Source organism: Aythya ferina (genome assembly GCF_964211825.1).
Source record: "Aythya ferina genome assembly, chromosome: 9".
Classification (NCBI taxonomy): domain Eukaryota; kingdom Metazoa; phylum Chordata; class Aves; order Anseriformes; family Anatidae; genus Aythya; species Aythya ferina.
The window spans coordinates 27,148,194-27,162,314 of NC_140305.1; the positions used below are offsets into that span (position 1 = coordinate 27,148,194).

At 42.0% G+C, this 14,121-nt stretch overlaps 1 protein-coding gene across 4 annotated transcripts in view; it reads left to right on the forward strand.

Annotated features, from left to right (window-relative positions):
• Nucleotides 1–14,121, forward strand: part of PLCH1 (phospholipase C eta 1) — a 64,052-nt gene that overhangs the window by 28,879 nt on the left and 21,052 nt on the right. For all 4 annotated transcript variants that reach the window (XM_084529175.1, XM_084529176.1, XM_084529177.1 and 1 more), the window contains exons 6-11: nt 1,055–1,184; nt 2,910–3,080; nt 8,036–8,129; nt 10,007–10,210; nt 11,374–11,494; nt 12,664–12,835. In XM_084529175.1, the coding sequence (XP_084385301.1) occupies nt 1,055–1,184; nt 2,910–3,080; nt 8,036–8,129; nt 10,007–10,210; nt 11,374–11,494; nt 12,664–12,835 (892 nt within the window). The remainder of the gene's footprint in view (nt 1–1,054; nt 1,185–2,909; nt 3,081–8,035; nt 8,130–10,006; nt 10,211–11,373; nt 11,495–12,663; nt 12,836–14,121) is intronic.

Genomic DNA, 14,121 nt, shown 5'->3' on the forward strand with positions numbered 1-14,121 from the left:
GCAGAGTTAAGGGAGGTGCAGGAAAATATCAGAGCAAGCCCAGCAATATTTGAAAACTACTTTAGCTTCTCCTTTGAGAATATACTCAATATCAGAAATAAGGGAGCAAAGGAGCTAGTGTTGTGAACCAAACTACAAGTGATCATCATAAACCAGTGCCACTTTTAAGCATTTAAATGAAACTTCTGTCCATAGCAAGGGTAAGGGAAAAAACTGTTTGAGTGCCACCTCGAACAGACATCAAGCTGCAGAATGTCCCAGGAAAAGTTTTAGTAGAGCTGAGCTGTACGCAGTGTGCAGAATCACAGCCTGTTTTCTGACCTTGACAGCTGCTGGTTTTGATACCCCTTTGTCCTTGTGCAGGGAGAAACAGCAAATGTATTATTGCTGTCCATTCTCTCTGTACAATTTATCATTGTATGCACTTGTTGCTGCCCTGTGGGACACCTGACATGAAAGGTGAGGACAGAGATATTAGAGGGAAGGCGGTGGTTAAAGAAGTTGTCCAAAGATGGATAAATAACAAGGGTACGGATGAAAGAACTGTGTAACAATCTTGGGGGAAAGAACGTGGAAAACAGGAGTGTTTAATTGTTAATGAGATTCTTAAGGAAACCTCAGGCTCGTAATAATGTACTTGGCCTGGATTCACCAAGTCTCCATTAAGCCATCCACCTGCATTAGGTTGCCTTCTCTGATACGGATGGCAGCTGGGCTGGCGTCCTGTGAGTCACAAAGCAGGTAGCCCCCAGATATTAACTCCAGGAAGGTCAACACTCTTCGTTATACCTGATAAAAGGTACAATAGCAAGTGGTACCACAAGGGGTACAGTAGTGAAAATTAAAGTCTTCAGGCAACTAAAGGCATCAGCACAGGGAGAAGCATGTGGGTCCCACCAGCTCTTTTCCAGGAGTTTCAGCCTCCTGCCCAGAAGAGCTGGGGACGAGTTTCATTCTCCTGAGCTGAAGTCTTGTCCTCGTCCTGCCCAGCTGCTCTGCCTCCCTCCTCCAGGAGGAGACCACGCTCCTGTACGTTTCCTTGACACATTTGCAGCTGGGTGAAACAAACCTTTGAGGAGGCTGACAAGAACGGAGACGGCCTGCTGAACATTGAAGAGATCCACCAGCTGATGCATAAACTCAACGTTAACCTGCCCCGCAGGAAGGTCCGGCAGATGTTTCAGGTGGGTGGCCTCTAGCACGGGGTTTCACTGGGCTAAGACAGTGCCAGTTGCGGTCTTCTTCTGTACAGAACCACAGCAGGGTCTGAAAGCTGGGACTTAAAGCCCTGTCCTTTCCAGCATCTCAGATTGTTTCCCAAGTCTTGTCTTTTTATAGACAAGGGTGCATCAAAACATTGATTTAACAAGACAAACCTCACAGAAGACAATTCATTAATTTTACTCTTTAGATGCGTTATTGTTTTCATTGCTATGACCTGAATTATTCTACACTGGCAGTGATGGTTGCTCTGCTTCTATTGAAATCTTTTTTTTTTTTTTTCTTTTAATTTCCTTTGTGGAAAATTATTTAATAGAAACTAGCTTTATGAAAGTGATTATGGTTCTTTTTAAAACTTCCTCTCTTAGCCAGAATAATTTTTATTTTATATTTTACTTCTGTTGTCTGAAAACAGTTACAGTTGGGCTGGTAGAAAATGGTTTACAAGGTAGGAAGGAAAGATAAGCCAAGGACATGATGGAGAGCAAAATGCCTGAATGTTAGCGGAGTGGTTTCTGTGTAGGGGAAGTAAAATTTGGTCCTTGGAATGCAAATAGACTAGGTCTGCTCATTGCACCAGCTATTACACGAGCTCCTCTGGCCCAGAAGGTGACTGAGCATGAACTGGAAGAGCTTTCTTGAGAAGGAGGAAATGATAACAAGGTTGGGGATACTTTCTTTCCTTGGAGAGAGGAATTTTTGTTTGGTAAACCTGTGAGGAGACAAGCCCTCGGGCTCAAAGGCAAGTCAGCGTTGAAAGGGCTCTGACAGCAGGCGCTGTGACCTGCACTTTAACGCTGCTTGGAAAAGGCCACGGGTTTCATAACGAGAGGCAAAACATTGTATTGCAGCAATATATGAAAGATGTTACTTGTAGGAACAACAGCAAGTCTCTACACATTTATTTCACTTTGCCTACATCATCTGCTTGCATTCTCAAGAGTTGTAGCTCCCCTGAAGTTTGGTCATTGTGGGGACCTGGATAATGTTTGACAGCAGCTCCCCAGAATACACTCTTTGTTTTGGAAATCTGAAGCAATCCTCTTAGGCAGATGTTCACAGCAAAAACCTTGTATTAACATACTTTAAGTACTGTTTTCTTCTCTTGCTACCTCTGAGGATAAACAAAAACCACAACCAAGGCTGGGGCTACCGGGGTTCTGTTTTGGTGCCGAGGCTCGGTGCTGCTGGCTCTTGGACGCCCTGCAGGGAGCTGACGGGGGGCTCAGAGTGCTGCAGCTGGAATTACCATTAATTTAAGACCGTGGCTTGCTCTGAATGTTTTTAAATGTCAGACTCTGTTAGAGGAAGCCAAAGAGTGAAATTATTATGTTCCTTGCTATGTTGTAATCCAGGATAACTACAAGACGTACAGGAGAGTATCAGATCAGAGAAAGCCCAGCGTGTGCTTCTTCACGTGGGGAGCAAATTCAAAATTGAAGGTGGAATTGAGATCTCCATAGGGAACCTGGGGCTTCAGTGCAGGAACTGTTTTCTCCAAAAAATCCAATAGAGAGTATTATCATTTTGCAGTTATTTTAGCCTGTGTGTAGTAGGCTTTGAGTCTGAACAGAATTTTGCAGATTAGAATTTATTAAATTTCTGTTCTGTACATAAATCCTCTTCTGCTTTATTCCTTGAATTCACCTACTTTCTGGCATGCTTACCTAAGTGTCCTTACCTCTTAGGAAGCTGACACAGATGAGAACCAAGGAACCTTAAATTTTGAAGAATTTTCGGTGTTTTACAAGATGATGTCCTTACGTCGAGATCTCTACTTGTTGCTCTTAAGCTACAGTGACAAGAAGGATCACCTCACTGTTGAAGAACTTGCTCAGTTTCTAAAGGTGGAACAAAAGGTATGGAAATGTACGTGCATATAAATCCAAGTATAGGGAAAGGATTATGTGGAAAATGTTTAGCTTGGGGCAGGGGCGTGGGGAACAGTTGTTTTTTTCACAAGAGATCTGTATTTCTAAGGGAAGACTGTATTTTTGTGATGCAACATAAAGACGGATATCACAGCAACCTGCCAAAGTTCAGAAGGGTCAGGTGTCCAGGATACTACCTGGATACTCCAGGGAGGACATGCACGAAGATGCTGAAGTGCCCAGGAACAGCTGAAGGGCAGTGGGAGGAGAGGGGCATGGAGGTACCCAGAACGGGAGGAAAAACACATGAAAGAGGCAGAGAACACTCTCCGTGGGTGCGGAAGGACATCAGGAAACTACTGATGCAACAGGAAAATGAAGCTGACTGTAAAGCCTGACATACTGAACCCACCCTCTGTGTACACACTGCTCAAAATCCCAAACACAGGCAGGGCTGTCAGCTGTAAACACTCTGCTGACATTTTTCTGAGAGGGGGGAAAAAAGAAGCATGACTTCCTTAGGTGAACCTGCAGGCAGCGTACTTTAGAAGCATCTTGCACTTTTTGCCTCTTCCCTCTTGTCTTCTCACTCGCCATTATTAGCAGTATTAAAGCACATTTACCTTTGTTTGTTTTCAGAAGACAAATGTGATAGCAATGACCTCAGGCAAGGCAAGATTGCCTTCAAAAGCTGGTAATGGTTCAGATCATAATGCAGCTCTAAAATGCCTTCAACCAAAGAGCATCGAGTTTTTGCTCTTGTCTGACTGCTTGGAAAACTGTGGGTGGTCTGTCCAACTCCATCTGCTACTATTTTGGGGCAAGACTTTTGAATATTCTGCTGACTGAGGATAGAATAAGTGTTTTTTGGTTTGGTTTGGTTCTGGTCAATTTGCTAAGCTGGCCTTCCTAGGAGAACACCCTGTTGCCCTCACCTAAGAGCCTGTGAAACAGGATTATTTCCATGTAGGTGCAGCTAAACTCGGTTCATTGCAATTGAAATTGCAGTTTTATGGCTTCAAATGTCAGAGGAGCAGAAAACAGGCATAAAATAGGCTGGTTTCCTAGAAGTGGATGTCCAGTCACATCTGCACGCCTGCGGGTTGTCCCTTTGGGAGTGCCCTTTCCTAATAGATCGATCGGGGTCTGAACTGGTCCCATCCAGAAGCTGCTCTCCTGCTAAATGACAGATCACTTCCACAGCAGGATCTCCAGGGGCTTTTGACTGACAGTTTGGCTCATACTTGTCTTTGAGTAATGTGTGAAATGGGCTCTGAAAATGTCTTCCCTGCTGAAGAGCAGCTTTGCAGTAGGTTCTGGACCTGCCCAGCGGGGGGAATGGCCTCATGCTGCTGGCTCTTTGGAGCCCCATCGTGGTGCAACTCTTTGTTGCTCTTGCTCATGGTTTCATGCAGTTACAAGGCTGTTTTGGTGTTGTAAACTTGAGATGTTTGGTTTTGGTTCTCTGAGAGCAGGAGAATCCATATGAAAAGGGTCTCCTGCGTGCCTGCTGGCCACCTGCTGCTGGCTGGGGGTCTGGTATTTTGCAATATCATTTTGTTAGTGCTGAGAAAAGGACAACCTGCTGAGATCTTTCCCCCAACAGCACCCTCTGTGTGCTCCAGGAAAACTTAGTGCTCCATGAATGCTGTGCCCTCGTGCTCCTGCATGCAGACCCACACGGACTGTTCTCAGCACACCACCAGCTTGGCACCAAGCCGGTGTCTTTGGTGGTTAAAAGGTTAAAGGGACCTTCATGCAGCCTGGATGAAACTGGCCGCAAAACTATTGCCCCACTCATTTTAGTTGAACAAAACAGGGAGTAATTTCCTAACAATTAAGCCCTGGGAACACACACCTGTAATTACGTAAAGCTTTCCTTAATTATTCAGTTTGGGGGCTGGTGTGTTTGAAGTCTGCCTGAGAGTCTCAGCCAACTCTTACTGCATGTCCGTAGTAATTAGGTGGTGCACAGGAACAATTAGTGATCTGGTAAATGCTGAAAATCTGACGAGAAGCAGTAAGAAATGGGGATTAAATGCATTTTAAGAAAATGACTGTTTTGCACCAACTCTACATGCTCCCTTGGAGTTGGTTTTGCAGGAGTGTAACGAGGCTGCATGTGTCAGGGAATGTCGGCGTGCGCTGGGCTGCGAGCTGAGGCAGCGTGTGCTGAAGGGTGTCAGGAACCTGCATCCTGGGAGGAGTAGGAAACGATGAGAATATCAATGTTGGTACAGGAACTTTGAAAAGAGAGGCTGTGGAGGTTGTTGATGTGAGACGAGGGTCATATCTGGTCAGCCCTTCTGCTTTCTGCAGCAACCTTAGTGCAGCAGCACAGGCTCTCAACCAGAAAGCCAGCTGATGCCTTCCCTCTTCTCATGCTTATACAAAAGAATTATGAGTATAACTGATTTGTGTGATGGCTCCATATGTTAGCATTTTTTATATCAACATATTGCATCAAGATTGGAAGAACGGATTTGCTTTGTTTATTTATGTTTTGTTTTTCTTATAGAATAATTAGCTGCGAACAGCTGAAGGCTGAACTATCAGTGCGTGGTTGGCATCCTGTCTGGGAACACCTGTCACTAGCACTGCACTTCTTTTCTAATTTCTTCTACTTTTGTTTTCCAGCTACTCTTCTGGTTTACATTGTTTTCTCTTATTTCATTTCCCACGAGAATGGGAAACCAGGGTGATTCACGCTCCTCTGTAGGAGAGCTCTCCCATCACCTGGCACTGCCATGCTCTGCACCTTCTGATGACGTTATAGTTTTGGCAATTGATTTGCCTGACCTGCTTCCAAAGAAATTGATGAAATCAAAAGTGATTTTGCTCTTTTTTCCTGATTCTATGCAGAAGGTTAGGGGTAATGTTGCATTTTATGTAGGATTTTATTTTGGGTAAAATGATTGCTAGTTTATTTACTTAAAAAACAAGATCTCATTGGTCATTCAAAGGCTGATACTCTTTTAGGGAGTGTAGCCATATCAAAATGAAAGCTTTTAACTAGGAATTTAAAAAATGATCCCATATAAAGAGGTTTTAGAAATCCCACGGTGGGCCATCTTCAGCAGTCCCTGTATCTACGTATTTAATCACTGATGATAGTCACTGCTATGCGGTATGCCTTCTAATGAAGGACTTTAAAACTTAATTAATGCATATTTATATTAGTATCCTAAGTCATAATCTCTCTTAAGCTACAGTTAAAAAGCACAAATCAGTGGCCTTTTCCCTAACAGATGCAGCTTTGGGCCAGATTAGACATTTTCATTCGCAGAGCACACAAGCACCCTGCCACTCAGACACCAAGGAGCGGTGTGGGATAATGAAAAAGTTAATTCTGGCCAGCCTGTGCTGAAGGAGGGCTGCTATGAATAGTGCCTGCAATCAACCAGCAACATCTATTTGAGCTGGGATAATCAGTTATTTTCTCTACCAAATTGTTCTCGTTCCTCTTACCCAGTGTAATTCCAGCGGGCGTCTCATGTTGCCGGCTTAGCTGGAGATATAAATAAAACGTTCGGAGAGGCAGACGGGCTGGATCTTGCCTTCCCTGGGCAAGAGGAAAAGCAGAGGGAAGGAATAAGGCTGGAAAACCTCTCTTGCCATGTGAATACTTCTTTTTTCAGCTTGAGGTGCCATCTGAGTTGAACTGCTCGCTCTCCTCCCACAGCTGTCCTCGTAACGTTGTTGGGTGTGCCATCCTCTGCTTATTCTTTGCATTTAGGCTGTTAGGAGATAAGGTTGTTGGTCATGGCACCCATGTTTCTCAGGGGGAGCTCAGCTCTTGGCAAGATCAGCCCCTTACAGAAGACCAGATCGAGGGTCAGCTACTTGGAGAAGGTGTCAAATGCTTTGGCATTTGTTGGATGCTGGGAACAGGGAGCTATGGGCAGAGCACAGCGAATGGGATTGGTTTTGCCAGCTGAAAGAGAAGTCCGTCTGTAAAAATAACACTTCCCAAAGGGACCATTTGGGGATTTAAACAATAAACGTTGCCTGATCTGCAGGGTGGCTTGTCTCCCTCCTGCCGCAGCCGTGCGAGCAGAGATGGCACCCGGTGGGAGAGAGGAGCCGCCCGGCCCCTGCTTCCAGCCTGCCCCGCGCCTTCATCCCAAGGCAGGTGTTGGAGCTGCCTTTGGCAACAGGGGCAGAGTGCAGGCACTAAGCAGAACATTGGTACAGAGAAGCTGCCAAAGATTTTAGAGTCATTATTGCCATCCTGTGATAGAATTAGTAGAGGGGGGATAGGGGTGAAAAAATGATGAGGTGAGTGATGAGAGCTACTTCCCTCTGACTTTAGAAGGAATACAAGCACCTCTGGTGCTCTGGCCCCATTAGTCAGGACTTCAGCTGGGGGCTAGCTGAAGCTGGTGACAAAACTCTTATTTGTTTCTGAAGGACTGCTGCTTTTCATTTCACAATCTAATTATTTATCTCATAGCGTGTATATTACTCTCGTAGAGAATGAAGTCTCTTGAAAGTAATGAAATTGCAGGAGTGGAAAATGTGTGTAAATGAAATCAAACCCTGCCAAATCTTTTTTTTTTTTTTTTTAACATGTCTAAGTAGATTGTACTAAGGAATATCACATCATAGTTCTCATTTCAGCACGATTGCCCAATGCAACTATTATTAATTGTGCTGAACAGCTATTTTTTTTTATCTTTTAAGCTGAAATGACAACTTTTAACAGCAATCACTACCTCTCATTCCTATTTTTCTCCGAAAAGTTAAGGTCCACGTGGCGTGTGGAGAACTGACAAAAAATCAGATCAAGTCCTTTTACCATAGGGTCTATCCTCTTCCTATTTGACTGAGCTCAGTGTTTGATTAGAAGGTTTTCCATGGGACCCAGAGGTCTGAAGTTGGTTTTGACATGCTGGTCACATAGTAGAAAAAATAAATACATCAACACTGTCCTTTCTGTGCAGATGAATAACGTGACACCAGAATATTGTCTTGACATCATACAGAAGTTTGAGGTATCAGAAGAAAACAAGGAGCAAAATGTTCTTGGGATTGAAGGTAACGCTTTTATTTCTAAATTATTTTTATGTCCTGATCAATTATAGTGGGATAGAAAAGCCTTAACAGTATTTTCAAGTATCTTATTATATTTGATGACCGTGACAGCAGATGACAGAAGAAACCAGCAGTCAGCAGTACAGGTGCATTGTTGTGGGTTGTGGGAGATGGCAGTGGGTGGGCTCAGTTGCCCATCAGGCAGCGATACATCACCCAGCCATACATCACAGCCACACCACGGTAATTTGAGGGCTTCAGGCTTGCATGTTTTTATGGCTAACTGTATATTTGTATAGCGCAGTACAAATGTAGTTATACTACACTACATTCTAACCAAAGTAATACATCAAAGTTTGCGTTCTGCTCTGTCTCTGTAGGGTTGGAATCACTGCTGTACACTCCATTGATTTATGCTTATGTGAAATAAAATAGGAACAGTTGCTTTTTCCTTGGGTTTTTGTAACTTATTCACCTTGTTTGCTGAAGCAATTGCAGACGGTATATTTACTCAAAATCTAGTTTAGTATCAAATTCAAATCTGAATTGGAATAAAACAGATTAAATACTATGGTCTGTTAATTTGCCCAGAAGATAGTTTTCACGAAGCAGAATAATTTACACGGTGATTTCTCTAGGGAGTGGGGGGGAAATATTCCTCCACACAGCACTTAAATCCTGGGTGCAGCCTCACGGTTCTGAAATAAGTTTCTGGCGTGACTCTGGGCAATTCATTGAAATTTACAGTGACAGAAGGAAAGCAAAATGAACAAGCAGTGACATTTAAAAAATATTTATGAAAGCTTTTATGTTCCTTTTAATCTTACTGCTGCTCCTTTTACGTTCGAGTTGCTTTCAGGGTTGATATTGTGTACACCGTCATTTTTGAAATATTTTACATTTCACATTCTCAAAGGAGATATTTTTTAAAACTTTCTCTGTTTTGATTCTAATCTGATTTGTAGTGCTATAAACCAGTACCATTTCCTCAGATCAGCTTGCAGCATAGAGAAAACTGTAAACTAGAGTAAAAATGGCTAAATCAGTGAATTGTTTAGCCCAGATCCCCATGCTGTCTGTTCCTTAAGTGGCTGCTACCTTGGCTATCCATGGTACCTTCTGTGGATCTGCAGAACACCAAACCTGTGCTCTTCCAGGCATCGTATCCTACATCTCTTCTGCTGCCCAGAATTTGTCTTTGCTGTTGGATTTGACATAGGGAGGCTCTCCACACTTACAGAGGAATATTAGGCGTGCATTTTTGTCGTCTGCTCCTTGCGGGTTTGAAGGAAACACCTGATCTAAAAACAGTTGGTTAGTGGGCATATAGATGTGTGGTTTTACTTGGCCTTCTATATACCTACTATTCTTTACTTTTGTGCTTATATTTAAATCCTAAGTTCTGGTTTTACTGTTGGTTGTTAATTGGTTTATTTCTGAACAAGCTTAGCTCACTGCCACGTTTTGCAAATACTTCTTGATTGTGTAGTGCTTTGTTTTTTGGGGGGGCAGTCATGAATGTGTTTTTCTAGATTATAGTTTATTTTCTAATTCAAAGCAAATTGTGTAGGGACAAGATTTGGATCTTGGGAGCATGTTCTTCTTGAAGGTAATAAACTTCCATAGTATTCCAAAAAGAATGACCTGGGTTTATGCCAGCGGTGGACTGAGGCTATGCAGCATCTTCAGTGGGCAAAGAAGTAGGGAAGCCCTAGACCGCAGTTTATGTGCTGAAAATATGGGGTGTGAAGGCTGTGTGATTCATTGGTTTGGGGACAGGGGTTAACACTAACAAGCACAATGGGAAAACACAGCTATCAGTGCAAATCCTTTGCTTGGAAAGATGCACGGCATCCACGCAAACCTTCCTCTGTTCAAAGGTTTCACCAACTTCATGCGCAGTCCTGCTTGTGACGTATTCAACCCATTGCACTGCGAAGTGCACCAGGACATGGATCAGCCCCTCTGTAACTATTTCATTGCTTCATCTCACAACACGTACCTGACGGGAGACCAGCTGCTGTCCCAGTCCAGAGTGGAGATGTACGCGCGGGTGCTGCAGGATGGCTGTCGATGTATTGAAGGTACGTTTTGGTGGGACTTGTAGCTGTGAGAGGTAGGACAGACATTCCCTTTCAGCACAGTCAGTGACAAATAAGGTGTTAATGCTTCACTATTTTACTAGTTTCAGTGGAAAAATGACTGGAGGAAAAGGACGGGTGAGCAAATAGTGCCTTCTGCCAGCACAGCTGTGTGTGTGTTTCTGTCAACATCTCAGCTGAAAAATGCAGTTTAGGTCAGGCACAACAGACATAAGATGCTGCTTTGTTGGCTGAATGCTGGTGTAAGAAAACAAGATGCTGCTTGTTTATTTGTCTGATAGCCTGGGGGTGGTGTTGGATTGTTGTTTAAATTCTGTTTGATTTAAATAGTAACAAAACATTATTTTTCTCTGGATGTTTTGACAAATCTAAACTCAGTCAGTATTAATTTTGTATGATTAATGTAATGTATATTGCAAAACCCATCACTGGAATTAGATGGGAAAAATTAACCTGAAAAAACTGGGTGGTCCGTCACTCTTATTTTCTTCTGTAGGAAAGTTCCCTCTAGCGCAATAGTATTTTATTTTGCCTCACTTCAGAACTCATGTAGATACTGTACAGTGTAGGTAAGAGCCCTGTAGCTTGCCTTTTGTGAAGTTAACTTTCTATAGAGGCAGCAGTAGTAACAAGTTTGATGGAAATCCAGACCACACTAACGCATTAGAAGTGTTATTGTCTCAATCCATTCATATTTCACATTGGCATGTGATGATCTCAGTGCTACTCCCACTACACACTTAGTCATCAATCACAAGTTTAACCGCAAGGGGAAAAAAGGCTAGATATTAAAAAAAAAAAAAAAAAAAAAGAAAAGAAAAAGGAAAAGTCTGCAGAAGCTGCTTTCCCAATAGATAGCTGTGAACATTACTTGATCTATTCTACCTTTGTAATTTTGTGTATCGGTAAAAAATGAGTTTAATGTAAGAAGGGGGAGGCAGGCTAAGGTTGCAGATATTTTGTTTAGTATATGAAAAGACAGTCTTGTTAGTGTTAACTTAACTGGAGAGTTGTAATGGATTGAATGAACCTTCCTGACACCTGTACGTTTGAGTGGTGTACATGAGTTCTGTTGGCAAACAAGATCAGCAGAAAAATGTAAGATCATGGGCATCTCTTAATGTATAGCTTTTTTGTCTTCATAGTGGATTGCTGGGATGGTCCAGATGGAGAGCCGGTAGTGCACCATGGGTATACGCTTACCTCTAAAATTCTCTTCCGTGATGTGGCAGAAACTATCAATAAGTATGCTTTCGTCAAAAATGAGTAAGTGTAGAGTTAGCTTTGAAGCTAAACTTGTCTGTTTTGTGTAACTAATCTCATGTCAGAGTTCAATACCAGGAAGTAGGTGTATTCCCTTAAACACACAGAGAATATAGAAAGTGGATTCTGTTCCCCTGCTTACTGCCTGTATCAAATTTATTGATCAGCTTCATGAGCAATACTGTCAATCTAATTAGAAAGTTCAGCTGAAGTTAGAAAGACCTTTCATGCATTGTAAACTCAAAAATATTTTGAACAAACTGAGACTCTTCAATATCAAGTGATTATTTTGGTTCTTTGAACAAAACTTCCCACTCATTTCCCCTGGGAAATTCTCCTTAAAAATCAACACCGTAATATTCTCTACCTTATGCTATACTTTATTTCAGTAGGAAAATTGAAAAGCTGTCTCATACTTAGTATAAGAAAATACATAGTTGAGAGGTAATGTTTAAATTTGAGTTTTCTTTCCAGGTGCTATATAACAAAGTTCATTATGAAAATTGCAGAGACTTGAGCCATATAGATATGTTTATATGTACACGTACACACATAACAGCCTAAAAATCATGAATGGGTGTATAAAATTTTGAGTAGTCTGGGGAGAAGAAAAGTAAAATATGTATTTGGAAAGTATAGCCAAATATCTCTGCTTCTCCTCAGTCTGGTCATCTTCAGAGGTTTGGTCTGACTCACTATAGCTGCACTTATTAAGACAAAAGCAAATCATTCATGCTGCTATTACAAAATATCTGGAAGATGAACAGAGAGGTGTTAGCACTTCTGTTGAACCTGATGATTCCAAAATGCTTGCTGATCACAGCATATAAAGATTTGGTACGTGGCTTGCAAAGGAATATTGTAACTTCTATCCAACTCTATACAACAGGAGGGCATTGCATTGCTGATGAGTTTTATTGTGCGTTTCATGGTGTATGTCTCACACTTGGTGATCATCTGTTTCAAATTTTGGTACTAGTGGGACGGGGTTGGAGAACTCTCCTGCAGGGATTAGCAAAGGAATTCTGAGCCCCCAGGGATCTGGGAATTCATATGTGAAGTCATTCCTCTCAAAGTGAGTCTGTTTCCAGACTCTTGACAATGCAAAAGCAAATTACTTGAAACAGTTTGTGGTAAGCTGCTATGACTCCGTCTGGGGTTTTTGTTTGTAGGTTTCCAGTGATACTGTCTATTGAGAATCATTGCAGTATCCAACAGCAGAAGAAGATTGCTCAGTACTTGAAGGAGATATTTGGTGACAAATTGGACTTGTCATCTATAGTCACTGGAGACTCCAGGCAGCTTCCTAGTCCTCAAAATCTGAAAGGGAAGATCCTAGTGAAGGTAATTTGCATCTCATGACGTGTTCAAAATACGACAAAAGTCAGCATGTGGTATTTATGTAGGTCTTTTGCTTTGGAGAGCCAGTTTGTCTGTACCATGAGGATCAGTACAGATGCAGTAAGTTACAATTCTGAGCTTTTCACAGACACATTAAAACAGGGGTAAGCCTTAGCTTTGACAAGTGTCCCAGAACACTTCTCTAAGTGTTTTAACAAGGAGCTGTTATCAACAGCAGTGTAAAGAAAAGTCTTTCTACTTCTTCAGCATCTTGTCTAAGAGTCTTACAGGCAGAGATGCTGGTTTTTAAACCTTAGCACTGGGCCAGGGGAGTAGAGAAATGATATAAAATGCATCTTTATGAATAGTAGGGAGTGTGACAAAATTATCTGATACTTTTCTTTTTCTGAAATCTAATTTATGTTATTACAGAATCACAGAATTGTAGGGGTTGGAAGGGACCTCGAAAGATCATTGGGTCCAACTCCCCTGGCAAAGCAGGTTCCTTAGAGCAGGCTGGATATTTTTCCCTATCATTCGTATCAATCTAAGCATTGTCCTACAGTCTTCCGTTACAAATACAAAATACAAAGGATTTTGGAGTAATATAAAATCATCTGAAATTTTCTTGCAATTTCTTGCATTTCCCTGCATCTCCCTCTCACCCTGCTATGAGCAGTAGTTTATGAAATGAAACTATTTTCATGGTTCATCAGCAGTGTTTATGAAAGAAGAGCACTTCAGAAGGTAGCTAAAGAGCAGCAAGGGAGGAGGCCGTAGACCACTGTAGTAAGTGTTGTATGCAAGATAAATTCTTTGAGCCTCTCAGTGTAAACAGATTTGCTCTGAAAGGAATTTCAAAGACCAAGATGGATATAATAAGAAAGAAATGCTATGCAGGCCTTTGAGAGGATGATTAATAGAGTTGTAGCTTATTAGATTGTCTAATTTACTTTGACACACGAGGTCAATTACTTTGCTGCGAGCCCTTGAGATAACGTTTTTGCCTCTATCCTCCATGTCAAACTGTCTACAGTGATTCACAGTTTAGGTTTGATGCTAGGTTGAACATATTTCGATACATAGTAGAGATGTGACTCTGAATTAGAAAACCTTCAAGTGCTCAGCTGTGATTTTGAATTTCATTGAAGTGGTTTTCTTGTGTAACTGCTGGTTAATGAATGATGTGGGCAGGTAGTGTCAGCGTCGCAGGGAGCTGAACTAAACAGTAGCTAATATCAGTCGTGTGACAAAACAGAGTGGACCTAGCTTGAAATATTATCAGAGAA